The 26,731-nt window shown below is 37.7% G+C and overlaps 1 protein-coding gene across 2 annotated transcripts in view; it reads left to right on the top strand.

The window, feature by feature from the left end:
• Epha6 (EPH receptor A6) overlaps window positions 1-26,731 on the top strand; it is an 863,593-nt gene that overhangs the window by 606,508 nt on the left and 230,354 nt on the right. For both annotated transcript variants that reach the window (XM_040750609.1, XM_040750610.1), the window contains one exon: window positions 9,153-9,338. In XM_040750609.1, coding sequence (XP_040606543.1) covers window positions 9,153-9,338 — 186 coding nt within the window. The remainder of the gene's footprint in view (window positions 1-9,152; window positions 9,339-26,731) is intronic.

Raw genomic sequence — 26,731 nt, forward strand, 5'->3', positions numbered from 1 at the left:
ATTGCAATCACAGAGGAAATTGTGAAAGCAAAATCTACCCAGAACACACTCTGATTAAACAAGATGTGCCTACTTCTCCTTTAAATAATGAAACACTTACAGTATGGAGAACAAATATGGCAACAAGATGTTAGGAAGAACCTAGACAGAGTTTGAACTTTTTGAGTGATTTGGGAGACCAGGGAAGCAAGGACTTGCTCTCAATTAACAGACAATTCCACATGGTTTATCTGAAGTCTTCATTTTTCAAAATGAGAAATAACAATTGTATTTAAGGGTCATGATGTGATGCTCTCATAAATGGTTGTAGTTTAGAATTACTAAGTCAAGCTTATTTCTTTTTAAAAACAAATTATCTCACAAAGTTTTTAGTAGTACATCATTTAGAAGTATTCTTTTAGCAATTTTGTAGCACACAGTGTATTTTTTTATCACATAGTATATTACATCCCTAATAAAAATACTTGATTTCTACCTGAAACTATACACTTTGGTCAACATATTCTCTCTCTCCCCACATATGCCACCCCCAGTTCCAGAAACTCTTGAGTCTATCCTTTACTCCAGTTGATTTGATTTCTTTCAATGTAATGAACTCGTTCAGTATTTTTGTAAGGTCAGTTTATAGTGATGAGCAAAATCAGTTTTTATTTGTCTGCCTGTCTGAATATCTATCTGTTTACAGTTAGAGACAGGCCTCTCTGTGTATCCCTTTCTAGCCTGGAACAGGCCTTCCCAACTTGCAGCAAATCTGCTGCTCTTACCAAAGTTCTGGATTATAGGAAGACTCAGACAGATACAGCTTAGGGCTTTGTGTAGTTGTTTGTATTAGTTGCTTTTATGTTTCTGTGATTAAAACATCATGGTGTAGTCAACTTACAAAAGGAAGTTTTACTTAAACTTGTGGTTCCAGAGGAATGAAGTTCCATCATGGCTGGAGCAGCAAGTCAAGGTTATGCATCTCAAACCACAAAGAGGATACAGAGAGAATAACCTGGGAATAAAGGCCTTCCACGGTTATATACTTTCTGCAACATCAGAGCTACTATCTGATGACAAAATACTAAAACAAATGATCCTGTGGGGACATTCTCATTCAAACCACCATGCTTCTCATAGACCACAGGTGGGAAAATACAGTGAAGTTCAGGGATGTTTCAGAATCTGCTGTAAGATAATGCCTGCAAGGATGTGACAGTGCCCCTGTGGACAAGAATCCTATCCAATCTTTGTGTGAGTCTGATTGCTACTAGGCTACAGAAAATCTAGCACTGAGCTTAGCGTTTTGGGGGAGCAACAGTGGGCAAAAGACCAACAAACTTATCAAGGACTTTCCCCAACATGTTCTCTGAACAGGAAAAACACCATCAGGAACTATAACTGAACATGAGTGTGACCTAGACAGGATACCTTCAGGATATGTTGTAAGACAGAGATGGGGAAGCCTGTCCCATTCGCAGTGGTAAGAAGTGTCCTATGGCCTTGGACTAGCATTACTAAACTCAAGATCAGATGAGAGGCAATTAGAGAAAAACAACAGTAGGGCTGTTAAGTCCACAGCCATGATCAATGTCAGCAAGCAAACAGACCTGTCTACAGTGCACATTGTGCGTGACTCCTCCTGCACTTTTGCCAGGTGGTTTTATTTGCAGGCTCAAGTCCAAATGGGTCTAAAGCCAAGCTGTCTGGCAAATGAAATTGCATCTAAAGCTGAAGATAGAGCTATAGCAATGGATCTGCCATACAGTTATGTATCTGTTCTCTCAGAATGACACTCTTAAGTCTTCTGTCCCATTGAAATTTTGCAACCTCCTATCCCAACCCAAAACCTGACACAAAGAGACATTTGTCTATAGATATTACAAAACTTTTCTTGCTAATAATATACTACAGATAGAGGAACTTTTTGTAATGATTTTATATTATAGTAAAAACACGTGGGCAATACTGGGTATTTCAGTTTAGTTTCTGTTGCTATAATAAAGCACACTGATGATGAGCAATTTGAGGAGGAAAGGGTGTGTGTTTCATCAAATAAGGAGAAGCACATGCTGTGTAGCACACACACAGAGCAGACTCTCCGGAAGCAAGTGGTGAGTAGACAAGATTCCTGGGAAGGCTGTGGGAGGAAAGTAACTACTTGAATTACTTCCTATTCATCTGTTGATCGGAGGATTCCCACTGCAGCGTTAAGTGGATGGTCCAGTATGCGACACTTCTCACTGGACACATGAAATGGTACACATTTATTAACTAAATGTACTTCTAGCCCATAGGAATAAGACAGCCCATACTTTGCAGATCTACAAAGAAGTTACACTTGGGAACAGAAGGAATGAAGGCTACAGGATATAGATTTTATAATATCAAGTAGGAGTGAACATCCCTTGTTCATCCAGGAAGGTTGCTGGCTTAGTTTAATCCTTCCACATGCTGACAAGGAAATTTGGAATGCTTTTCTCCAAGCCTGTCACTGCAACTTCTCAGCATCTGTGATTACTACACAAGATTTGGTCCATGAATGTTCCATCATTGGGGGCATGAGGAGAGATACATGAGGCCACGTTTCTTCTCAGGACTTTATGAGCAGTTAGTAGTTACTGGGAGTGGAGATTACAAGATTATACCTCTCCCCAGGGATTTATTAGCAGGAAACAATTGCTGTGAGAAAGAACTTTGTTCCATGGTATAGCTGTAGGTAAGTTGTCCACATTCCAGTAAGGAATCCCAATTACACTCATTGGTTCTCTAAGCTAGACTTGAGTGAAATCATTTCTTTGGTCTCTCATTAGTGATCTATCTAGAGTGAATAAAGAGCTTATTCACATCTCTCCAGGAAAATCACAAAGCATAGCAGTCTTGATGCTTGTTGTCAAGCACTTGGTAGTGAGAAGGGACTGCACCTGGCCTGCTTAAAAAAGGGACTATGTGTGTCCAGAGAATCTTATCTGAAAAAAAATGCAGGGAGTGGGCGGTTTGACATAGTTCTATTGGAATTCCTCACAGGTTCTCCCACTATAAAACAAAACAAAAAAAGAAACTGACAAAATAATGAGTCTGAGTTTTAGGATATCTATCACATTATCATAATAAAGTTTAGCTTTAAAAAGGGAACACTGGAATAAGAATAAAACCAGAATCAGTTTTAAAAAGAGGAGTACTCATTTTCGCCAAGAGAATGAGGTGTGTGGTATTTTGGGATGACATAGTGACCTTGCAAGTGTCTGAACTTGAAAAAAAATTATAAAGTAGCCTTGCTTTGTCTCATCTTGTCATGTCTCAGAATAGCCTTGTCTGAGGTTGGTATTATATGTTGTAGGAGAATAAAATAGCCTGTCTATGAGTGCTAGATGCACTTCCAAATGTAGAGGAAGGCATTATGTTAGTAGGTGTTTTTCTTTTGTATTTAAATGGATAAGTGAGTTGAAGGAAAGTAAGTTAGATGAAACTTTACTAGGGAAAGTGTTCTGGAGAGAAGATGGCAAAGCTCAGCCTTTATAGGAAAATGAGGAAATGTAGATGGAGCAAATGAAGACATTTATATAGGAGACCATTCCAGTCTGAGGAAACAGCAAATGTGAAGAAAAACACTTGAAATACTTGTGCTGGCGTTCTCCAGAGGATAACAATTCAGAGAATGAATATATATGATAAAGGGCATTTATTATTTTGTTTTACAGGATAGAAGTTGTGTTGGCCAACAGGGTTATCTTCACACTGGAGAGGGTGGCAGTCTGGTGACTGCTGAGTGCACAAGGCTGGTACTGAATGCCGGGGGGATTCCTGGGGAGCCCCTGAGTATGCTGCAGGAGGCTGAAGTTATATTCGGAAGGTAGCAAAGACTGCATCTGCTGCAGCAATGGTAGGGGAAGCACACTCACCAGCAGGGTCAAATGCAGACAGGCAAGCTCTTAGCTTTTCCCTCTGACCTCTTTTCATCTGAGCTACTTCTGGAAGTGTTGCTCACTCTGCAGGAGGTGAGGGCTCTTCTCCTCTCCTTTGGTCCTACCTATAAATCCCTCAAGACTTTCTCAGAGTCATCTTTTAGCTGATTACAAATCTAATCAAGTTGACAAGATTTACCATCCCCAAAACCAAAAGACATGATTAAAAAAATTAGGAATGTGGGTTTTGTTGTTGTTGTTGTTTCTTAGTCTCAAAGGGTTGCGAATAAAGGAGAGCTGGAGTCTCAGATCACAGAGGACAGAATTTAGGGATGGCTGTCTTGATCATGATGTCACAACTTTCCAAGCAGATTATACTTACTTCTCCCTGCTTTCCCCCAAGTTTCAGTTCAATTCTGAATTTTTTTGTGGAAAATCCTATACTAATTGATATTTTCACATGACCCTGTTTGTTATGCAATAAAATTGCTTGTCAAGAAAAGTTTTTACCACTGCCTGGGAGATAGATGGGATTGTTAGCTAGGAAAAGCACTGTCCATGGCAGAAGATCAATTACCTTGTGTATAATTTTCTTCGCCACCTTGAAACTAGACTATAGTGGTTTTTACAGATCACCTAATATACAATACATTTGAGCTAGGGCTCAAATTTAGTAGTTGTGCAGGATGAGAAAATGCCTCTATAAGATCTGGATGTAAGACACTTTCTTAATTATTGATTGATAGGGGAGAGTCAAGCCCATTGTAGGTGGTGCCATCCCTGAGCTGGTGGTCCTGGATTATAAGAAATCCGTGAAGAGCAAGCTGAGCAAGACACAAGGGGCAAGCCAGTAAGCAGCAACCCTCTGGGGCCTCTGTATTAGCACTGCCTTCAGGTCCCTGTCCTGTTTGAGTTCCTGCTCTGACTTTCCTAAGTGGTGGGCTGTTACCTGGAATTGTAAGATGAAATAAATCCTTTCACCCCAAATTGCTTTATGTCATGGTGTTTCATCCCAACTAGGATAGTAGTAAAGGATTCATAGACAATGGCTTTACCACTCTCTGTACATTTCCAATCTAGATCATGATTTAAACACTTAAGATAGCTACAGTGGAGAGAGCATTGTCACCATTGGAAATTTAGTATGTGACTCAATAAAGTCCTAACAATGACTGAATTGCTCAAACAGCAGAAAATAGTGTTAATGATGATGAACCGTTAGATCAACAGTTGTTTGGTTGTGAAGAATTTACTTAACATGTGTACTTCAGTTTCCTTGTTTATAAATTATTAGGACTTACTTCAAAAGTTTTTTATACAGAGATTAAAGTACATATTAACTTCACAGACTCATAGGCACAAAATACCATGTGAGGGCATTGTAATAATTTTTGCAATTATACACAAGTAGTCATTAATGTCATGCACCTCTAGTTAATGGGTTAGCTATAGACTAAATTACATATATAACTATTCACAGTCTTATTGAGGGATAATTTCTCTTAGCAATAATCAAGTTACATCTAGGATGTTACTGTCACTTATAGTTACTATAAGTGACAATCACATAATGAGTTAGTCTTTGGCAATTTATGAAATTATACTTAATTTAGAATACTTTCTTATGTGATATATCCAGGCCTTCTGTTAAAGAAGATTTGAACACAATTTGTGAGTGAGTTTTTTGGCACATGCCTGAAAAATTCACTAAAAGTCTCAGATTTGTAAGGCATAATTATCATTCCAACAACCAATACACATGATTTTTTAAATATCACAGGAGTGAGGTATTTTTGTTTCCTTGTCTCAAGGGGCTGGAAATGAAGGAGAGCTCATATCTCAGATCATCATATTTAGTGCCAATGAAATAAGTGTGATAGCATCCTGATCAAGCAAAACTTGACATGAAGAAAACACCTGCCTGGTGTGAATAAGATGCATGGATTTCAGACAACAGAAAACCAAAGAAAATTACCACTATGTTTGTCTTGATAAAAACCAGGAAAGCTGTCATTTATTATATTGGTCTCAAAAGTTTATTTGAATTCTTATGATATGTGAGTGGGAAAAAATCAAATGAATCTGGACTTAGGCCAGCTACTTCATTTCTAAATATTGTCAAATCTTTGTTAATACTAGCTAGTGTTTTCAGGTGCAGTAAAATATCTAGAAAAGCAAAGAGAAACATTTAATTTTTCTATATGCTTATTAGGAGGAGAGGTGTAATCAATGGACAAACTTTTAAGACCTTAGTAAGCCTTATGTATATTTGGTTTTAGTTTAGATATATTCAAACATCTTTTTTCCACACAAAGGTCCCAGAGGCTGAGAAAAATATTGCAATTTCTATCAGCTTTTATTTTTGGTACGAACTAAAATCTTTAAAAAATCAAAAACATTATAAAAGAAAAAAACTCAGCTTCATTTTCTGTGAAATATGAACACCCATCTCCCAACAAATTGAGAGCATCAAGTTAAAATATACTCTTATATTTCTTGCAAAATTTGGGCAAGATTTTTCAAGTCCAATATTATGAACACTGCATTTTCTAGGAAAAAAGTTATAATCAGTGTTTTCATGTCCTTGCTTGTGTGAATTTTTAATGTATAAAAGACAGATTCATCCTTGAGGCCACCTTTTCTGGCTTATTAGCCTATATCCACCAGAGGGGGGTGCCTCTTTCTTTTGTAATATATGGTTTCTAGTTCTAGTAACAACAACAATAATAATCACAACTGACTATTTTGTTAGACTTTCTATTTCTAACAGGTATACATACATATACTTTTTAGAAGGAAAATAATGTCTTTTTTACTTAAAGTTGATAAACAGTGGTTATTATTCACGTATAATTAAATTAGGTTAACTGAAGAATTGATGAAAAGAAAGTGTGCATAAGTGGAATTCACGGCACTGCAAATTGTAATCTGATCTTCTATCCTCATCCAACAATTGATTAGAACTGTGCTGTAGTATACTGAAGAGACATGAGTTTTTATTCCTTCCACCCTTAAAAGATTTAAACCTAAAGTCACTTAGGAATAATACTCCAAAGTGTGTGTGTGTGTGTGTGTGTGTGTGTGTGTGTGTGTGTGTGTGTGTGTGTGATAGCCCTGTTACTTAGGTTTGGTTACTGTGTGCATGTATTTGAGTGTGTGTATATATGCATGAGTGCATGTGTGTATGGTATATGAGCAAGTGTGTAGCTAGGAGCATGAGGAGGCCATAGGAGAATGTGGGTGTCCTCTGCTGTCACTCTCACCTTACTTCTCTGAGGCACATTCTCTTTCCCTGAACTGAGATCCTAGTCTGTCAGTTAAGCTACAAGTCAGCAAGAACTGAGATCCTTACTTTGGTTCATACACTACAACAAGAGCTCTTGCCCACTACGCCATCTCTCCAGCTCCCTGTTTTCATTTTGAAGCCAGGCCTCACATATCACAGGCTTCCTAGGAACTTGCTTTGTAACTAATAATGACCTTGAACTTCTATTTCTTTCCCCTTTTGCTGTTTTTATGAGACAGGGGTTCCCTTTGTAGCTTTGTCCTGGAACTCACTCTATAGACCAGGCTGGTCTCAACCTCACAAAGATCCACCTACCTCTGCCTCCCCAGGGCTGGGATTAAAGGTGTGTACCACCACTGCCAAAATGACCTTGAATTTCTGATATTCCTGACTCTACCTCCCTAGTGCTGTGATTGCAAATACACATCACATGACTGGTTTATACTCTGCTGTTAATTGAAGCCAGAGCTTCATAGATTCTAGACAAACATTAGCAACTGAACTGCATTCCAAGCCCTGACACTTTATATTGGCAAATATTTGAAAGGGGGTTATCATTTATAACGTCACTGAATTTTTGCACAAAGGGAATCCTATGCAATAAGGTGTAAGTCTTAGCTCTATCATGTTACCAATTACTAAATTGGCATCAAACACTATGGTTTAAAGTAAATGCAGATCACTTTCCCTAGAAAAAAAATTAGATACTGGAATCTTAAAGTTGTTTTGTTTTTGTTTTTTGTTTTGTTTTGTTTTGGAGGGGATTATTTGTTTTTGTGTATAGATATGTAGATAGGGACAATTGAACAGCTTCAGGTACAGTTTCTCAGAAGACATTCAGTCTGTTTTTGAGACAGGTTCTCATTGTCTTCAAATTTGCCTAAGGCTAGGCTGACTTAAACTGTGTGCCCCAGGGATGGGATTCACCTGTTTCCACCTCCCCTACACATGTGATCTTTGCATGGGTTCTGGGGATACTCAGGCCTTCATACTTCTGTGCAAGCCCTTTTTAATTAATCATTTGCCCATCCCCTTAATATTTGCCGAATGTATTGTGTTGCCCTGAGAAAGACGGTGACCTTTTTTTCCCTTGTGTCCTCATCATTCATTCACTGCTTCTGACCTTTTAATATTTCTTTATTTTCATCACACACTCATCACACTTGTCTTCATTGTTCCCACTGTTCCTGTACTTGTATATCCTATGTATCATTCACAGTCCAACACGAGGTATATCCCTCTCAGAAGTCCTCAAACCATGGCTATTCTTAAGGGAAACAGTATTTACATGGACAGAATGCTTTCATCTCCTATTTTTCTAAGGTAATACCATACACTTCCTTGAATCTCACAGAAGCCTAGCAATATATATTCATGTGGTAACTATTCGGAAAGTACTTGCTTATTTAATCTATTGATGCAACTACAGCCACAACATAGCTCATCTTCATACATTTACATTCTTGTCAATATAGCTCGTATAATTCTGTATCCTATATAATCAGTTATTATAATTGTGTTCAACATGGGTTTTCTCAATGTTCATAAATTAATGGAAACAATATTGCTTTCTAATTGTCATAAAGCCCAAACATATACCTTCAGAGTTCAAATAAACCACAAAAGCTAGGGAAGTTTCTGACCAAAAGACTAGGACGAAGTAGAGGAACAGGGAATTTTAGGTAATGGTTGCGTTTCTCTAGATTTATTATCTAGAGAAATTGTTTATTATCACCTCTCCTTCTGCTGGCCACAATTCTGCAGCAGATCAGGGATGTCTCTCAACAGTGCTCCCTTGGTTCAACACAAGGAAGAGTTCATTATAAACACACCACGCATATTATTTATACAGCCTAAAGAAAATGCATTTTCATGTAAATATTGCAAACTCGAAAGACATGTTTTAGATTATTTTCTAAACAATAGCAAGTTATTTGGATTTTCTGACATAGCAGTGTGTGATTTCTGGTTTGTTCTTTAAGGTGAATTTGGAGAAGTCTGCAGTGGGCGTTTGAAGACACCAGGGAAAAGAGAGATCCCAGTTGCCATTAAAACATTGAAGGGTGGTCACGTGGATAGACAAAGAAGAGATTTCCTGAGAGAAGCGAGCATCATGGGTCAGTTTGACCATCCCAACATCATTCGCCTAGAAGGTGTCGTCACCAAAAGTAAGTTCCAGGCTTTCCTCCCTACTTCTCACATACTGCTTTTAGTTTTTATTAACTCATAATAACAGTACCATAGTTGTGAAGACAACTTCATTCAGATGTTGTCTTCTGACCTCGCTTCTCAGTGTCCTGCCATGCAACCATGACATTACCAGAGCTTGCCAAGGTTACCACAGAGCTTTGGAATGACATTACCTTTAAACTTTGTTCATTTAGCTTAGCATAATGACTCAGAAGGAATAGATTATATTTCTCTAAATGTCAATATTAATAGAAGACAGATCATTGCTATTTAATTAATTCATGTAAAATACAACTGCTTAGAAATATATTTCACAGACAGATGTGGAATGTTTTATCATAGAGTAAAACATTTCCAGAAAAATTCTATATAGAAGTCAGCTCTATTAATAGCATTATTAATAAATTATAATAGTTGATAGAAAGTAAAGTAAAAGATAACTGCAGCAATAACAATCCTGCTGTTACAGAAATAATGGAATCAAGGTCATCCTTTTGAAAAACCATTTTAAAATCCAAAATTATTCATAATACTTTAAGAAATTGGCTGCATATATTTGAACAATGATATAGGAACAAAATGTAATAATATTTCTCTGTTTTTGCTCACTAATGCATTAAACATAAAACCAATACAAAATAGCATTATATTTTTCATGAGAATTATTCAGATATTTGAAAATATCATTTCATTTACAGAATAAAAGTTCTTTAATAAGCACTGAAGACAAGAGTGGTATCTGGAGAGATGGATAATTGGTTAAGAGCAGTTCTGATTCTTGCAGACGATCTGGGCGGGGTTTTCAGAACCTACTGTGAAATCCCAACCATATATAATTCCAGTTCCAGGGGATTTGTTGATCTCTTCATGCCATCACAGGCTCTTGTCCACACGTGTTGCATAAAAACTCATACACACATACACACACACACACACAAATAAAAAAATAAACATTTCAAACCATTTAAGGGAAGTTGAAATTTTATGTTATCGTTAGATATGAGCAAATATGAGAGCTTACTAAAAGCATGTGCTCAACTCTACATCTGAAATCTCTATGTTCCTCACATATGGCATTGGTAAAATGATGCTCAAGGGAGCAGATTACTTGTGGCCTCAAGAGTTTAGAGGTAAGTACTAAAGATGATAAGCATTGTGGTAGGCTTTTATTGTTGTGATTTTAATAGTCTTTCAATATTCATCCATGAGTAGTTCTCACCTACAATTACGCTAAATTCATCCATGTGCCCAACCTTGGCCAAAGGGACATTAGCAAATGTAAAGCACACAGTGTATTATGGATTTGTTGATGTTTGTAATTGAGAATTCTTCCCAAAACCCAACTTCCATGTTGAATAAAACAATCCATGCAATATTACAAAGAGAAGTTCAGAAGGTGACTCAATAAGTAATTTTGTATTTTTATTGACTATTTTAAGAATTACATACAGTATGTTTTGATTACATTTATCAACCCATTCCTCCCTCTAACTACTTCAAGATCTACTCCAAGATAGTGACCTTTCTTTTTTAATATTCCAACAGATCAAATTTGTCCTGCCCACATATTTCTGGTAGTGGGGCCCCATACATAAAGAAAAGTGACTCTTCATCTCCTAAAAGTCAAAATGTCTGTAGCTCCTCAGGTAGGGGTAGAGGCTTGTAAGCTCCTTTCCTTTCCATACTAGAAAGTTAATTGGCTTAATCTTGTTCAAGTCTTGTGCAGACAGAGTTGCTGTGAGTACATAAGTTCTTCTGTCCTATTCGATACAGAAAACACTGTTTCACTCTGGTTCTCTCTGATCTCTGGCTCTTAAAGTCTTTCTACTCTCCCATCTGTCATTGTCCATGAGTCATGAAGGATGGAAGAGTGATCTAGACGGCCCACTCCACTGACACTTATTCTCTCACTTTGAAGTATCATCCACTACCTAAAGATACCTCTCTGACGAAGTCCAAGAGCTATACTGATCTATGAATACATACAAAACTGTTCATGTGAACTAGTGCTACAAATGTTATGAAGGTAACCAACTGCTTTCTACTTGGATTTAAGGCCTGTTCCACAGGAGGAAACGCACACTTGAAACCTACAAATATGATTAAGATCCCATGGTTTGGGGTTAGTTCTTCATCCCTAGTATTTCTAGGGATGAACCTCTACAATTACTCTGCTAAATGCACATAGTATCCAACTGCCTCAAAAATTCATATAAAATTGTTGTTATTATTTCAAATTCATTCTTTCACAGCAATAAATGATCAAAGGAATGAATCATTATTGGATTTCTGATCTTGCTAGTTAAGACTTGTGGACACTGGATAAATTATTTAGCATCTCTATCCTGAACTTTTATGTCTGTAAAACAATACTAAATTAACCACAATATCATTGAGTGGAGCACCACAATTCCTTTTTTGCATGACTACAAAGGATTTCTATACAAATTTAATCTATATGTGTATACTGCATTTAGCATCATCTCCTGACTTCCTGTCATTAGATTCACCATTTCAAATTATTCCTCTGTTTTTATATTGCCATTTATATGCCAGGCAAAATTTAATTGTGAAAACTAAGTTTGATGACATAGTTCTCTTGGAAGGGTTTATACATAGAATATCTAGGAATATGTGGCCAGGGATAAACACAAAGATTGGAAAGTAAGAGATCTTTCTTTTCTTCCTTTATTAAATCAAATCATATGTGTTTTCATCCATTATTATGATTTCATCTATTTATTACCACATATTATACATATTTAAATTAGGATCTATTTAAAGGAAAGATCTATAAAATGAGGAAATTAATTCTGTATCCTAAGTCAAATAAATAGATTTACTAATATCATTGGTGGTATATTTTGCTGTCAGATTGAATGTTTATTTCATATAAACACCCAAATAAACAGCACAGAGATTATGCCTTTAATGATTTTATCTGAAAACCAGACAGGTGACTTCCATTTAGACACATTTGTGTGATTCGCATACCAGTATTACGGTTTGATTCTTAGGAAAAAAAATAAGAAAAAGATATTCCCATATCTGTTACAAGAAATTGAAAAGATGGCTTCAGTACATTCTTGATGACAATCAGCACTATAGCCAAGAGTGAGCCTCATAGGGGAGTACTGAACTGGTACAGGGTACGTAGTGGATAGAAGAGAAAGGCAATTCCGGCAATATTCAGTGAGCCTGTTTATACTGTTATCAGCTTGGGTCAAGTGCTATGGGATTGGTAGAAGAAAAGCAATAAATAAATGAATACCTCATTCCCATAAATACAGGGTAATTGTTCCAAGATTGCCCTTAAGTAGCTAAGAGATAGCTAGCAATTAATGTTCCCTAAAGATGCCCCCACTGCATAAAAGATGATACTGATAAAGATAATGGTGCAGTACAAGGGCCTGATTGTAGAATTTCCTGGGGTCTGAGAAACAAATACTCCATTAAAATTGATATATAAGGTTATAGATAAGAAGCTTCATAACATCCTTCCATAAGCCGTTACCTAATATGAACATGTTTTTGTCTTATAGCCTTTTCTCTTAGAAACATATATTGTACAGTTCTTTGAATCACTTCCGACCCTTCATATGTGCACATATATCTGCTTTTATTTTAAACATGAAAGCTAAATGATTAAAAAACTGCATCATACAAAAAAATTGTTGTTCCTTAAAAAAGATGAGCCTATTCATATGATACATAAAACAACTTTTGTTAGCCTGATAAGATGCAACTAATGGAAAGAGAGAGGAATTAGTTATAGCCATATGCTCAACACATACTATTTCTCCAGAAACAAATAGAAGCCGTACTTTGGAGGGCAGACTTGTAATCATTAGTAGCATAGGCATTCACAATAAGTAACTGATAGTTATCAGTGACAGTAGCCACATCACCAAGAGGCAAAAAGTCACCTTTCTATAAGAAGATAATAATTACGGCTTAGTGATGAAGAAATATAGCGCAGTACAGTGAGACAAATAACATTGTCTATCTTCCAGCTAAGTAAAAGGCACATTGACAAACACTAACTATATTGCCTAAATAACAGACTCAGTAAAGTGGAATAGAAGTCATTTCCAGTAGCAAACAAATTCCCAAAGATAATTCCATGTCATCTTAAGACATTCTTTAAAGAGTCCATGACTCAATACTGAAGCAATAACAGAATCTTTAGAGTTGCTCAAACCCTTTGTATGTTCAGGAATATTATGAATTACTCCCAGGGAGTTTTTGTAAGTAGATATAAAACCCAACCTGAGGAGTAAAATTTGTTCAGCCAAGAAATTGCAGTACATGCCTAAAAACATGCTCCCTAGTCATAGGATTGAATTATCCTTGTTAAATAATTATAATCCTCCAGGATTCCACTGCTAGACAACCTAATTCGCCAGCTATTTATTTATGGATTAGGCACCAAACCTCTCCAAGGCTTAGTTTTTTGTTTTTCTCTGAATTAAAGAAAAGTGAAGGTCAGAGTAGAAATCATCAAGGTCAAATACAACCCTAATAAATCCTGTTCTTTTAACAAATGAAGAGATGTGAGATGTTCATAACGAAAACTTTTCAGAGTGATGGCTGATCACCCTACCTGCCACATAATTGTACATTTAGGTTGGTGCTGATAGTTCAAAGAGTTAGCAAAGTTTGATTGTAAAAGAGAAATAAAAGAAAGAAGGAATGGAATTTTCAGCAAACTTCTAATTTATAATACATAATTTGGAAAAATAGGAGATAATTTTTATCTAAAAGCAACATCAGGATTTGGACATTAGTCTGCTTTCTGTAATATGATGAAATATTTAATATTATTCAACTGATAAAATAATAGGCTTGCTCTGGCTAACAATTTTGAAGGTTCTAGTATGTGACCGATTAGCTACAATATAATGGTAGCAGGAGGTGGTAGAGAAAAACTGCCTAGAAGTATAATAAGAAGGATTAGGACCCACGGTCCTCTTAAAGCTTGTACTAGGCTACCTTAAGAACCTCCTACTTGGTGGTGCACGACTTTAATCCCAGCACTCGGGAGGCAGAGGCAGGAGGATCTCTGTGAGTTCGAGACCAAGCCTGGTCTACCGAGCGAGTTCCAGGACAGGCTCCAAAACAATACAGAGAAACCCTGTCTCAAAAAAAAAAAAAAAAGAACCTCCTACTTCCTGGAGGTTCCACCATCTTCTCCTCAAAGGGTAATCCTGGGACCAAATTTAGCACATGGACCATGGGAGAAAAGCCAACATCAAAACTAGAACAGGCATATAGAATACATGTTTTGTAAGACGAAATGTCTATTGCTAATAGACATTTCCAACAATAGACATTCATTTGAATTTATCCCCTCCCCCCCCATTGAGATAAAGAGGTTCAAGGGAATTTGCCTGTTATTTCTTTTTGTCCTCTTGGAAACAGTTTCTAAATGGCACTAAGTGAAGGAGAGTTTTCCTTTTTCAAGCCAAGATGTGCAGGAAAGAGGTTGGTGAGTCCTCAGAAATTCATTTGACAGTGTCATCAACTGGGTTGGTACATACATAGATCTTTATTCCTAATGCAATGAGACAATTTCCACCCATTTACTCAGTGAAGATCAACTAACTGCCCCTTCTTCTGCTCACTGCTGTTAATAGAGTAATGAGAGAGATCAGGCTAAACACTGAAGGAGACAAAAAAGAAATCAGATTCTATAACAGAATTTTAGATAGCAAGAGAGAATTGAATGCAAAGAGGTAGCAAAACTAAAAAAATAATGGTAGAAGAATACTCTAGGCAGAAACAAAAACTTATTTGAAGCCTGGGGCCAGAGAAAAAGCAAGCTCGAGAAAGTAATGAGTATAAATTAGTTAAATAATGAAAGGAAAAAGATACACTAGGCAAAATATCAAGGAACCCAGTGTGGTAAGACAAGGAAAACTTGGAGAGAAAATAAATTAAATTAGGCAATATAGATTTTTAAGGAATAAATTGGAAGCCTATTTTCAAAATTAAAGTGAGATATTTTGTTACTGCCTGATTATATAGTAGACAAGGAAGAAAGGTGATACATTCAAATGGCTTATAATCTTATTATCCCTGTAAGAAAGAGGATGGAGAGGAAAATCAGGAAAGATAACAGATTTAAAGAGAAAATTGCAGTTTCTAGTTTGACCATGACTGCATTTAACTACAGACTTCCTGAAAGTCCTTTATACCTGGCAATAAGGTTGGACCACATATGCAAATGAGAAAATATTTGACAGGTGAGTGTTAGTAGCTGATGTAGAAAAGGTGATATTCACCGGAAAAGAGCTGCATTAAAAGGCACACATGTTGGAGAGATGTTTCAGCAGTTAAGAGCACGGACTAGTCTTCCAGAGAACCAGGGTTTAGTTCCCAGCACCCACATGGCAGCTCACAATAATCTGTAACTCCAAGGTCCAACACTCTTACACAGATATATATACATATATATAGGCAAAATACCAATGTGTGTAAACTAAATAAATTATGTAAAATAGGCATGCATGTTTAAAATTCTCAAGAAATGCATTTAATAAATAAAAAAGACAGAAAGAAAAGTACTAGAAGAGAGGGTAAGACAGAAGAGCAGCCTGCAACAGAAAAGGTAAGTCTCTCAGAATGAGGGAGAGATCCCTCGAGTAAAATGAGTTGGAATGTAGTTGGAAGCTAACTACAATGGGAACCAAGAAGTATCCTTTGGCAAAAGTAATCAGAAAAATACACTTCATTGTGCTCACTGTTGGCAGAGCTGAGAGCAAAGCATTTGAGGCATGCTAACACTACAAACTGGTATCTTAAATTCAAAATGCTTAACATTCATTAAAACGTTTCCTCATTCAAATAATATTAATTAAATTCCAAGCTACAGGATGCAAGGAACTTTCCCAAGTAATGGGTATTCAGCCTTGACCAGGAAAGGTCAAATCCTGTCCTCCTGGCTCAGAAATTCCTGTAGTTTCGTTCTTCTTAAGTCAAGCATTCATTTTGAATGACAAAGCAATTTCTAATTCACTCTTATTTCTCCTATACTTCACTTCCTCTTTCTAAACCCTGGAGAAGAGGGGATAGAATGCTAACAGGATCTCAGCCAAGGACTCAGGCAAACACCAATGATAAGAAGGTGGTGGTTTCTAGAGCACACTTTCTCTGGAGTTTCTGCCTTCCTTGACTTTGATGGTATCTGCCAAGATGTTTGGTAGAGGACTGGGGTTAGTGAGTGTTTGCAATATATTATGAGAAGACACTGGAAGCAAACTGGCCAGAAAAGCATTTTAGTGTCATTGGAGTCTATAGAAATTAGAGATAATAACAGCCTGCTTCCCTGCTGTCAAGAAAGGAAAGAGGAATGGGAATGTGGGGAAGATGTGGTCCAGGGTACAGGAGCATAGGAATTTCAGGAGAGAGAGAGAGAGAGAGAGAGAGAGAGAGAGAGAGAGAGAGAGAGAGAGAGAGAGAGAGAATTTTCTAGATTTTCTCCTCCTACTAGCCTGAAGTATTTATTCTGCTGTTGCTGGAAATAGTGAGGAATTATTTCTGTGTGATTTCAGGAGACTCAAGGGATTTGTGGAACATTTACGGCAAAGTATTTGCTCTTGGAATTATAACATATACAAACAGCTAAACCAAATGAAGCGATTGTGACCGTGGCAGATAATTACAAGATGGCACAGCCTATGGCTCTATAGTCATACTCAGTTCAAGCACTGCAGGGACTAGCTGGGAAACTGGAAAAACCAGTGTTTTCCTGTTGCCAGAGTAGACTCTCGCTTTATAAGAGAATAACTATCTCTATGTATGCCAGGGAAATGTATTCTTGTCCTGTCAGTGTTTCAATTTCCTAAGAACATTCATTTAAATCCCTTCCTTAGATCTACCTCTCAGTTGTACCCCTCTTTTCCAGTTCTCTGTGTCCCTAATCCTGCTAATGATGGAGTAGATGCTGATAAATATCAAAAAACAGCTTTCTGAAAGAAGCCTAATAACCAGTTTTTGAGTATAAAGTAACACTGTAAACCACAGGAGCTAAGAGAGAAAAGAGACTACAAATAAAATTGTATTTACACAAAGTATTTCCTTTAAGAATGAAGTCATCAAACATGGTATGTACTCACTTATAAGTGGATATTTGCCATAAAGTAAGAGTTACCAGGCTGCAATCCACAAACTGAGAGAAGCTAAGTAACAAGAAGTGCTTGTGGGTGGGTGGGAGGAATGAATGAATCTCACTGTGAAAGGGAAACAGGATAGACCTCTCTGGTGGACAAGGGGAGGGCATCTTTATAAGGGTTGGGGATCTGAACATGAGGGATCTAGTGCTGGGAGGACAGAGGGAAAGAGTACTAGGAAAGACAGATGGAATCGGGAGCATCTCTTAGATAAGCTAGAAACCTAGTACAATGGGAACTCTAATGAATCTATGAGGATGACCCTAGCTAAGACTCCTAGCAATGAGAGATTCAAAGACTGAACTAGCCATCTCCTGTAACCAGGCAAGACTTCCAGTGGAGGGTCCCCAACCCAGGCACACAACCTTTGACCTACAATTTATCCTGCCTACAAGATATGCTGGGGTAAAGGTGGCACAAAAATTTTAGGAATGGCCAACCAATGACTGATCCAACTGAAGCCCCATATCATGAGAGCCAGACTACCCTGCCACTGCCTGGAGGGTCAGGACCCAGAGTCTAGATAGCCCAGATACCTAGGATAGAACCAAACAAAAAGAGGCAATGAAATAATTCCTAATGAACTCTACTATAATCATAGATTGGTGCCTAACCTAATTGTCATCTGAGAGAGCTTTACCCAGTAACTGGTGGAAACAGATGCAGAGACCCACAGCCAAACATTGGGTGGAGCTGGGGGAATCCTACAGAAAAGGGGGAAGGATTGTAAAAACCAATGAGGTTAAGGACACCAAAAGAAAACCAACAGAATCGACTAACCTGAGCTCATAGGGGATCACAAAGACTGACCCAACAACCAGGGAGCCTGCATGGGACTGACCTAGTCCCTATGCATATGTTACAGTTGTATACTTTGGTCTTCTTGTGGGACTTCTAACAATGGAAGCAGGGGCTGTCTCTGACTATATTGCCTGATTTTGGAACCCATTTCTTCTACTGGATTGCCTCCTACAGCCTTAATAGGAGAGGAGGTGCCTAGTCTCATTGAAACTTAATATACCATGGCTGGCTGTTATCCATGGAAGTACCGCCCTTTTCTGAAGAGAAGCAGAGGGGGATAACCAGCCTGCTGCAGGAGAGGTCACTTCAATCATGACTGCAAAGTTCCTGAGGTTCCTAACAGCCTTATGTTGGGTTGGTAATATTGGTAAGCACCCAATTATTAAAATCGCCATGTTACTATAGAACATCCCATATGAAATTTCTATTTTCAAAAGTATATGAAATCGATGGTAGAAATCTAACATGGTTTTCATTTACTGTGTGGGATTCTGGGGAATGGCTCAGGATTGAACCAAGAATATATTCTAACGCGGTTGTGATTGCAGTTGCTTTTGTCCTTATTGAAGCATTTTTCTATGACTTTTTCTCCACTTTCTTCTCAGTATAATTTCAGACTTACAGAAAAATGCTATGAAAAAAATATACTTCTCATACAACTTTAGGCCAGTCCCTCTGATAACTGTTAGATCAATATCAAAACCAAGAAACAACCCAAGGTGCGGAGGCACACACATAATGGTACCAACTCTTGGGTAGCTGAACCAGGAGATGCACACTATTGAGGCCAGGATGGACAACATACTAAGATATTCTAGGTAAGAGAGAGAGAGAGGTAAGAGGGAAGGTGGGCAGGCAGGTGGGAGAGTCAGTGTGCAGTCCTTATGGTAAAGTCTCTTCCTATTGTCAGGTTACAGAGATAGAGCTGCCTCTCTTTCTGCTCTTTATCAGTCAGGTTGTCATGTGCCAGTAACGCTCACTTCTTCTTAGTCCTCTCTCATCGGTGAGAGTTCGTCAGTCTTCTTTGTCTCTGGCCTTGAAAACTGACCATGTATACTGATTGGCTTGTTTTCTGAATGTCCTCCACATTAGTATCCATAGTTCTCATGATTATGCCATGTTTCTCCCTCTGTTGTTAGGAACACTGCAGGATGGATACACCTGAGTGCAGTGTTTGAGAATGGAATGATGCCTGTGCACCTCATTCATATGTATAATGTAAATTTAATTTAAATATGTGTATATATTAATTAAATTTAAAACAATCTTATTTTACATACCAATCCCAGTTCCCTTTCCTTCCCATTCTCCCATGCTCCCCAACAGCTCCCCCATACCACTCCTATCCACTCCCTAGGGACAGTGAGGCCTCCCATGGGGAATCATCAAACTCTGTTCATGTATCTAGGCTGAGAGAGTATCCATCTGTAGGGAATGGGCTCCCAAAACTCATTTGTGCTCTTGAGATAAATACTGGTTCCATGGCCAGAGGCCCTCTGGACTGCCCAGGCCTCCTAACTGACACCCACATTCAGGGGCCTAGTTCTGTCCTATGTTTGGTCCCTACTTGTCAGACTGGAATCCTTGCACTACCACTTGCTTACGTCAGCTGTTTCTGTGTGTTTCCCTAGCCTGGTCTTGACCCCTTTCCTCATCACTCCTCCCTCTCTATAACTGGATTCCAGGAATTTGACTCAGTGTTTAGCTTATGCTTCCATCAGCTACTGGATGAAGGCTCTACAATGGCAAATAAGGTGGTCATCAATCTCATTATAGGGGAAGGGCATTTAAGGTAGCCTCTCCACTATTTCTTAGATTCTTAGTTTGGGTCATCCTTGTGGGTCCTTGGACATTTCTCTGGTGCAAGATTTCTCTTTAAACCTATAATGGCCCCCTCTATTAAGGTATCTCTTTACTTGCTCTCCTTCTCTATTCCTCCTTCAACTGGATCTTCCTGATCCCTCATGTTCTCTTCCTCCCTCCCCTTCTCCCCTCCTCTTTCTCATACTTCCCTTCCTCTCCCCCATGCTTCCAATTTGTTCAGGAGATCTTGTCCCTTTCCCCTGCTCCAGGGGACCATGTATGTCTCTCTTAGGGTCCTCATTGTCAAGTTAAGTTCTTATCTGTAACTCTGTCTGGTGTCAGTCACATTCATATAGAAATTATAGCTTTCTTCATGATTGTACTTGTCTGTACTTTGGCACTTTCTCCTACCTCTCAACAATCATCATCATATTGGAGTAATTTTCTCCTCTGAAATTTTATATTATGTGCTAGTTGTTTGGGTACATGGCTTTTCTACAGAACCAAGTTGATAATATGACTAAATGGCTAACTCACATATAGAAATTTTAAGTATTCCCAAGCATTGCCTAATCTGTGTCTTGGAGATGTGTAAATGATAATTGCAGTACTCAGTCTCAGTATGGGCATGGATATTTAAGTATAGTGTTGGGCTTTCTGGCCTGAGTTATAACAGTAGGGCCACTTTAGTTCACTCTAGATTGAGATAAAGCAACAGAATGGTGTGAATGGGTTGACATTTTTATGAGGATACATCAATCACTGAGTGCATTTCTTCATTGTTCACTCATCAAAATTGTCAAACAAAGGCATTAGTGATATTTTTCTCTCTTTCATTAGATGTCATGACTATTTCAAAATTCTTAGCTGTGAATTTAATGTATTGACCTTTCCCCTAAACATTAATAAGCATGATTCTTTTGAAATAAGTTCAGTTTTCATTTTGACATGGCCATATATTATATGAGAAATGCTGCTGGATTTGCTACAGCAATCCCTATGTACAGCAGGCTATTGCTCCTCTGTGACTTTGTCACTATTTCATATACCTGATGCCTGAACCATTTCATTACACTAAAATGAACGTGTATAGAAATGTCCCCATTAGCTATTGCCTCTTAATATAGATTTTATACTGTGGCGGGAAACCCTAGACTTTCCCTTGGGAAAGGAAGGCTGAGTGAGTAGTATACGACTGATGGAGGGACTAAGTATAAGGCAATTTCAAGGCAGGAAGAGTCAGTGCTGGGGATAATGGATGTCTTAGCGTGTTCAGAAAATGAATCAGCTCCCCTTAAGAAGGTTCTGAAATTAACAGAGATGTTAAGTGTTGCTAAGCAAGTTTTGTGAAACAAATGAAAGCTTTGCTGCTTTCAGATCTGGTGTTCCAAATTACCCTGCTTGAGCGAAGCAGGATTCCCAGTCACAAAGGCTAGGCAATGTGCTGAGAAATTATTTCATAGAAAAATAGAATGCTGAGTCACCAAATGTCTTAATTAAACAATCATTTATAGGCTTAAAATTGCTATTTTCATAAGATAAAAAATTAAAACTGCCGGGCGTTGGTGGTGCACGCCTTTAATCCCAGCACTCGGGAGGCAGAGGCAGGCAGATCTCTGTGAGTTCGAGGCCAGCCTGGTCTACAGAGTGAGTTCCAGGACAGCCTCCAAAACAATACAGAGAAACCCTGTCTCGAAAAACCAAAAAAAAAAAAATTAAAACTTCTTATAGCTAAAGTAATGCTACATCCTAGTTTTGCATTGTAAGTTCAGTTTGTAACTAAATTAGCCTGTTTTTGTTTTTGTTTTCTTTCTAATTAATTAAGAAGGAACTAGCCAGGAAAATGGAGAAAGATAAAATATTGGTGGAGAAACTGGTGTGAAAGGAACAGACCTCCATTTTAATCAAATTTGAGTCCCTTAAAGGATTTATCAGCAGTCTTTTTAGAAATTTGATGAAGCTAGGCATATGATTCTGCATGTGTCCTACCCCTCTTGTCAAACATAATATATTATAAAAGGAATTCTAATAAAAGTCACATTAAAATTTAGTCTTGATAGAGGAAGGGATGGAAAATAAAACTACTTTAGAACTACCCATGCTCCAACAGAAGTTCTTCAATCCGTGCATATGTATACAACCTCAGAGGGACTAAGTGGGTATTAAAAGTGTAGGTGATGAGTAGTCTCTCAGGGTCCTGTATCCCTGAAGAAGCTGACACTCCCTTCCCAGTAGCCATCAGTTCCTAATGGCTCCTTAGAAGTGAGATTACATGAGTCCCTCTAACACTTATGCCAGGATTTGGGCTAGATTGACCTGTCTTGTACATTCACTCTCAGCTTTGGTGGCTTCATGTGTGCAATTGGGCTGACATACCCTGCAGATGCTGCTTTTGCTGGACATTTCTACCCCTCTGGTTCTTGCAATCTTTCTCTCCCTTCTTTCTTGGTGAGCCCTGAGCCCTGGTGGGAAGGACTGTTTTATAGGCCTCGAGCTTATAACTCCACAGTCTCGATTTCTGCAGATTGGTTGGTCATGGATTTGAGTATTAATTGTCATCCACTATAAAAAATAGTTTCTCTGATGAAGGTTGAGAAAGACTAATCTACGAGTATAAAGGTAAGAACTTAGAAGGCAATTTATTACTCTGTCCCAGCAAAATGGTAGTGCCATGTTCTCCCTTAGGACCTATGACCTAACAAGTCTCAGGTTTTGGGACCAGTTTTTGCTACCAAGCATGGGTTTCATCTTGTGGAGATGAACTGAATTGGAAAGTGACTGGTTACTGCCATAATATTCCACCCCATTGTACTAGCAGCAAATATTTCCACTCTACTCATTATTGTAGTTGCTAGACCTTGTGGGTGGGCAAGACTGTTGATAACCTCTCTAATAGCATTAATGGAATCCTATGCCACTGTGAATGATGACATCAGATCAGTATCAGCTTCATTTTTCCATGCCCTGTAATTCAGGTATGTTGTATCTTCAGCATTAGGGTCTTACCATTAACATCCATGTGTTAGAATAAAGCAATCCAATAGTCTGTGATATTGGTGAAATGGTCTAAGGGATACAACTGACCAACAGTTAGTAAGAAGAAACCCATATCTAGCACCAGAATTTTTATTTGATAACTTATGGTGTCTGGAGGAAACATTGTTCCCCATTGTATGGTAGCACCATGTAAATCCATTTATATATGTATGTGTGTGTGTGTGTTTTTCTTTGTATTTAGGAATCTTTAACAATAGTAAATTTCCATATGGAATTAAGTAATTAGTGCTAACCTATATTGATACTCCAAACTCAGCTACTCACATGAAATATCATATACTAATAAATTTAGCATTGTTTTTAGAGAATATAAGGTAATACCAAAATATTACTTTAATAAATGTAGCAAAGAAAGCATAGTAGTTAATGTCAATATGAATTTTATCCAATATTAATTTATTCCAGAGTAAATTCATAAATTTACAGTGGGATGTTTTTCTGTTAATAGAGGAAATGAAGTACAACTCATATTCAAGATTACCAGTTTCCCTTAGTGTTCAACATTTATTTCTGAATTAAAAGTAAAATAGGTAAGAACTCTGTATTATTTCCTACCCATATTCACTGATATAAAAATAGTTTGCAAGGTGGCATTCTAGCCACACTTCAGATCTGGGTGTGATACTCACAGCTGATATTTTTACTCTTGATACTTCTGAAAATACTAGCCTTAACAAAGAGTAAAGAAAGTTATCAGGAAAACAAATTATCATCTTCATAAAACTTTAGTATTGGAAACCAAAATTATAATTACAGTGATTTCCTGTTCCCTCTTTGATTGCACGAACTTTCATGAAGATCTGTTATTTTGTAAATTAGAGTTCTTTTTGACTCTTTACATCAAATAATAGTGATATGCTTGGCACAGTTGTCTCCTGTTTTGCTTAATTGCCTTAATCTATCTTCTAGGACTTCTAATTTCATGTACTTTACTAAAAGGAGAATTTCTAGCCCTTGTTTCTCAAACATTATAAAATGAGTTCATACTCTATTGACAGCTTTACATGCAAGCTTGGTATCTAAGGGAGACTTGCAAGATTCCTCATGTTTTATATTAGATTATGCTTTTCATATTTTACATTAGATTATGTTGATACATAAATTACTTGGAGAGTATATGACCTTTGTTTATTCTTTAGAATTTTTATATAAATGAGATGATTTTTCACTGAGAAACACTGATCAAAACAGCCATTTGTTCTTAGCTATATCTAGGTAAGGAAACTTTTAATCACTATATGTACATCCCATATACATTATTTTATAATTTTTTAAGTAATCAAAAATTTTCATTTATTTTGCATGTCTACACCTGCCTCTTCCCTCTTCTCCCATGTCCTCCCCTCCTGCCCTCACCCCCAACCCCACTGAATCCACCCCTCCTCTACCTCTGTTCAGAAAGACCTCCCATGGGTGTCAACAAAGCTTGGCACATCAAGTTGGATTAAGACTAAGCACTGCTTTTTGGAATACCTTATTTTGGTTTGGTCAAGTAAACATGTCTTGTTTCATGTAAAACAAATAGTATACAACTTATAATTGTGGTTGCAAGATGATCAGACCATAACTGCTTAATGATTTTGAGTCCCCCTTTCTAGCAACTGGAGTCTCTCTTCCGCTAGTCCCACTGTCTGAGGGCTTTTCCTCCATTCCCAGGACCTTCCTCAGAGCCTTAGGGTCTGTGCTCTGGGCATGTGGATGAAAACAAATTAAATTTAAAGGAGCCCTTCTCCTGTCCCTAGGGTGTGTATGTCTGTGTGTGTGTGTGTGAGAGAGAGAGAGAGAGAGAGAGAGAGAGAGAGAGAGAGAGAGAGAGAGAGAGAGAAAGAGAGAGAGAGTCTCTTATGACTATGACTGGCTGTAACTCACTATGTAGCTCTACATTTTTTTATATTTATAAATACAAATACTAGATTAAGTGACTTACCATGATTCAGTAGTAAATTAAAAACAAGATATGTGCCAAATGTAACAATGTGTGGTCCATGAAATATATTTTTCTCCATGTTCTATGACTTAAGTATATGGGAAAAATCTCAGACATTAGTGGTTATTTTTTCTCTCCTATCTGCTTATACCCTGAATGCATGGGAATTTTCTACTCTGTTCTCACCTTTACTTCCACTCTGGTACACTTGTGTCTGTGTTAATTCATTTCTGAGGACAAGGGAATATTAGTGTACTTCAGAGGATACTGGGAAGGAAAACAATGCCTTCAAAGGCTAGAATATGGGCTGGAAAGACAGACAGTTCATCAGTTAAAGCACTAGCTGCTCTTACAGAGGATCCAGGTTCAGTTCTTGTACCCACATCAGAATCTCAAAACCATCAGTAACTCCAGAGGGCCTCCTTGAGTATCAGGCACAAATATATATATATATATATGCAAATGTTCATACACAGAAAATTTTAAAAAGGTTATTAAAAGATAAAAATAAATTTTAGTAATTATACTAAAATATGTCTAGTCTTTAAAACTTTCAGGAATTAATGTATCATGGGACTGATCCAGACCCCCTAAATGTGGGTGTCAGAGAGGAGGCCTAGGCAATCTATGGGGCCTTGGGTAGTAGATCAATATTTATCCCTGGAATACAAATGGACTCTGGGTGCCCATCCCACAATTAAGGATGGTCTCTCATCCTGAACTGTTGGGGGAGAGCCTAGGCCTTGCCCTGGATGAAATGACAGCCTCTGGAGATACACCATGGAGGGCCTCACCCTCCCTGGGGAAAGGAGTGGGGATTAGGGGGCTTGGTAGGGGGGAGGTTGGTGGGAGGGCATGGGAGGAGGAGAGGGAGAGGGAGCTAAGATTGACATGTGAAGTAACCTTGTTTCTAATTTAAATTAAAAAATAAAACAAAAAAACAAAAAAATACTTTCAGGAAGTTATAATTCCTATAAGAACTTAAAAATTGAAAACATTTTTCTGAATTGTTTAACAGTCTATTAATGGTATCTTGTAGAAACTAGTAGTAAATTAACCAATATGTGAGGCAGGCACACAATCAATTTAGAAACAAACTGTGTCATTGTCTGAGAAGTATTAGGAATGCAGAGCAGAGTTTATCTTGAGTTAATGCACAGCATGCAAGAAGATGATTGTAAAGACTTCAATGTAAATACTAACAAAAGAATGATTGAAAGAAAACACGTTAAAACCAGTATTGTCATTACTTCTTAGAACATATGACCAGTATTACAGAATGTGTATATCCATCTAAAAAGGCATGCCAAAATCTTCACTTGCCTCCCAAAATTACACTAAAAGGACAGTGGCCATGTATACATGAAAATATGTAATGAATTAATATTGACAAGCAAAAAGACCTCCAAAGTTTTGATGAATATGTGCAAATGGAAATTGCGTGGCTCTGACGGATGAGTGAAAAAAAGGGGGGTAGAAGCTCATGTTTCAAAGAACATAAAAGAAAAACTATTGTCATTGACCCGCTTTAAACAGGAAGCTCTGTCAGCTGACAAAATAGAGGCAGGAAAGCACTCAGAACCCAGAATATGCAAAGGAAGGGCACTGGCAC

The sequence above is a fragment of the Mesocricetus auratus genome, unplaced genomic scaffold (assembly GCF_017639785.1).
Source record: "Mesocricetus auratus isolate SY011 unplaced genomic scaffold, BCM_Maur_2.0 Super-Scaffold_100008, whole genome shotgun sequence".
Taxonomy (NCBI): Eukaryota; Metazoa; Chordata; class Mammalia; order Rodentia; family Cricetidae; genus Mesocricetus; species Mesocricetus auratus.